The 2,770-nt window shown below is 51.3% G+C and overlaps 1 protein-coding gene across 1 annotated transcript; it reads right to left on the minus strand.

The window, feature by feature from the left end:
- Positions 1-1,319: 1,319 nt before the first annotated feature.
- LOC130609684 (histone H3.3A) lies at positions 1,320-2,518 on the minus strand. The gene is made up of 3 exons (XM_057428897.1): positions 2,347-2,518; positions 2,117-2,270; positions 1,320-2,029 (listed from the first exon to the last, which is right to left on the minus strand). Exons 1-3 carry the CDS (start codon positions 2,472-2,474, stop codon positions 1,901-1,903), a joined length of 411 nt encoding a protein of 136 aa, XP_057284880.1. The 5' UTR covers positions 2,475-2,518; the 3' UTR covers positions 1,320-1,900.
- Positions 2,519-2,770: the final 252 nt, after the last annotated feature.

Consider the following 2,770-nt stretch of genomic DNA (forward strand, 5'->3'; position numbering starts at 1 on the left):
CCATTTGTTTACAAAAGATGTTTTCAGCAGCGCTGTGGTAGATAAGGATGGTGTTAACAGTGTGTTAACTGCATGTTCCTCCCACATTTGGAGTGGCATAGTGCAGGAAAGGGCATAGGTGAGGTTGTGTAGGGGCCACAGGATGGGAAGTGCCTGTTCCTCTACCTGCAGGTTTTGAGCACACAGAGTGGTTTGTCTTATCAGGGAGAGCCCCGGTTACAGCCCTAAGCTCCCCTGGCTCCTGTGGCCCAGCCTCTGCCAGCAGCACCCCAAGTGCCAGAGTCAGGGCTGTTTTACAACCACCCTTTGGACGGAAAGCAGCACTGTGACCAGGCTGGCCTGCACACAATCACACAGGGATGGTGCTAACTGACCACCCACTCTTGTGTAACTTATCACTGCTGCCACTTCGGCTATTGCACTTTTTGTTTCGTGACAATAAATCCAGATGAGCTAGCCCAACTGCTTCCTTCCCCTGTGCCAACTCCAGCCTTACTAGTGCCGCCTGTTCCTAAAGAACTGAGGAGAGCCAGACTTGAAGTTTAATTTAAATGTTAATTACCTGTCTTCCCAGATGTAGTCTGAGCAGCTTTCCACCACCACCTAACACAGTATAGCTGTTCCCAGAAGCACCATGCTGGGAAAACCAGACCTGCCTTGGCAGAGCCCAAAGAGCTAGAGCAAAGGGTTGAGTTTAATCCTCTTTCATCAAAAAAGCTTAAACAGGAAATGAGAATCTTACATGCCCATCCCAGTCTGCCCAGCAGCCCATAGGCTCCCAGGTTGTGTAATTAAGCTTTTCCCCTTGCAGGCCATCCATGCTAGCTGCTGTCATTATCTAGGGTTTAGTCACACAGCTGGATCCCACAGAACTGTCAGGCTGCAGCCACGCACCCAGCACCAGGAAGCTGCAAGGTTCACCCTAGGCAGCCCAGTTCACAGCACCAAAAAAACCCTCCCTGGCATCTACAGAAAAGGAGGGAAAAAAAAAAAAAAACACAAAAACCTCAATCCTGGAGTTGGGCCTGAACTGCTGACCCACACTCAAGCTTTGTAAAACCCCCAGCAATCCCCTAAAGGCTGCCTGGCATGATCCTGCCAGTGCAGCCATTCCCCCTTCTACCCCCTCCCTAGCCAAGTGCCACAGCTCAAGCCACAGTAAAACCTCCAAACCCCTCTGAGGGCAGCAGGCAGACAAAATTAAGTTATGGGAGCAGCAGTGCAGGATTACAAGCGCCTACTGCAACATGCCAGAGCCAGGAGGAGCAGAAGGCAGCTTTTTCAAGCCCAGACAAACCAAATGACAAAGACTCCTCACATGTGAATGTAAAACATTTAATTTAAAAATGTTGACACTACAATATATAAAATAGCTATTATAAATGCACATAGTGTATTCTATAGCTGCCAGGTTTACTTTTTTTTTTTTAGGAAACTGTAAGTTACACTGTGGTTAAGACTTGTAGTTTCACCCTCTGAAGAAGTCCACATTTGATCACAGTGATGTATGGTCAGACTAACAGCCCCAATTGTTAAACACTTGGATCAAGTCATAACCAGTTTTATTGCAAAAGGACCCTGTACACATTTGTATCAATTCTAGTACCTTACAAGTTTAGCTACCCAACAAGTCATTAACATACAGAAACATGCATGAGAAGCAAGATAAGATCACCCATCCCTTCTGCATATTAGCAACTTGTCACTCCGGAGCCACATGGCTCACATCACTGAGGTTTATGTGAACAGTCACTTTTAGCATTCATCCTGAGTGAAAGATGGAATGACTTAAGTACAAATGCAACATATTATAAACAATTTCTTACAAAAAAAAAGTCACAAATTAAAACCAAAGTATTTTACAGAATTTACTACAAAACACCATAAAAACAGCCTTCACTTAAGCCCTCTCCCCCCGTATCCTGCGAGCCAACTGGATATCTTTGGGCATGATGGTGACTCTCTTGGCGTGGATGGCACACAGGTTTGTATCTTCAAAGAGACCCACCAGATACGCTTCGCTGGCCTCCTGTTTCAAGAGGACAAGAAGAAACGTCGTTAGAACCGCCCAGGGAGGCACACTCAGCACCGCGGCCCCACAGGCCACCAGCAGTACCTGCAGTGCACCGATGGCTGCACTCTGGAACCTCAAGTCCGTTTTGAAATCTTGGGCGATTTCCCTGACCAGCCGCTGGAAGGGCAGCTTGCGGATCAGCAGCTCCGTGGACTTCTGATAGCGTCGGATCTCACGGAGAGCTACGGTGCCCGGCCTAAAGAACAGAGGGAGCGGGTGAGCCGGGGCAGGGGCCGCGGTACCGCTGAGCCGTGCCGCGCCGGCGGCCTTACCTGTAGCGATGAGGCTTCTTGACGCCGCCGGTAGAGGGGGCGCTTTTCCGGGCCGCCTTGGTGGCGAGCTGCTTTCGCGGAGCCTTCCCCCCGGTGGACTTACGGGCGGTCTGCTTCGTACGAGCCATTTCTCTTCACTCACCTACAGACACAACCCCGCTTGACACAGAGCCCGTCTCACCGCGGTCAGGCCCATCACACAGCGGCCCGCTCCCAGCCCCTCCTAGCCCGCCCGTCCAATCCCCTAAAGTCCCGGCAGCGGCAGATGTTGGCGAGCTGCCCCCTCCCCCGCCACCAAGGCGGGCAGGCAGCCAGCAGCGTCCCCAGGGATGAGAGAAGTTACGGTTCCTCCGCCTCCGAGGGCCGGCTGCTCCCCGCCCCAGAGTAAGAGGAATGAGTCACGCCACCCCCCACTTCCTCCTGG

This window comes from Pezoporus wallicus, unplaced genomic scaffold (genome assembly GCF_028554395.1).
Source record: "Pezoporus wallicus isolate ANWC-B61680 ecotype Strahan unplaced genomic scaffold, APGP_CSIRO_Pwel_v1 contig_14473, whole genome shotgun sequence".
Classification (NCBI taxonomy): Eukaryota; Metazoa; Chordata; class Aves; order Psittaciformes; family Psittacidae; genus Pezoporus; species Pezoporus wallicus.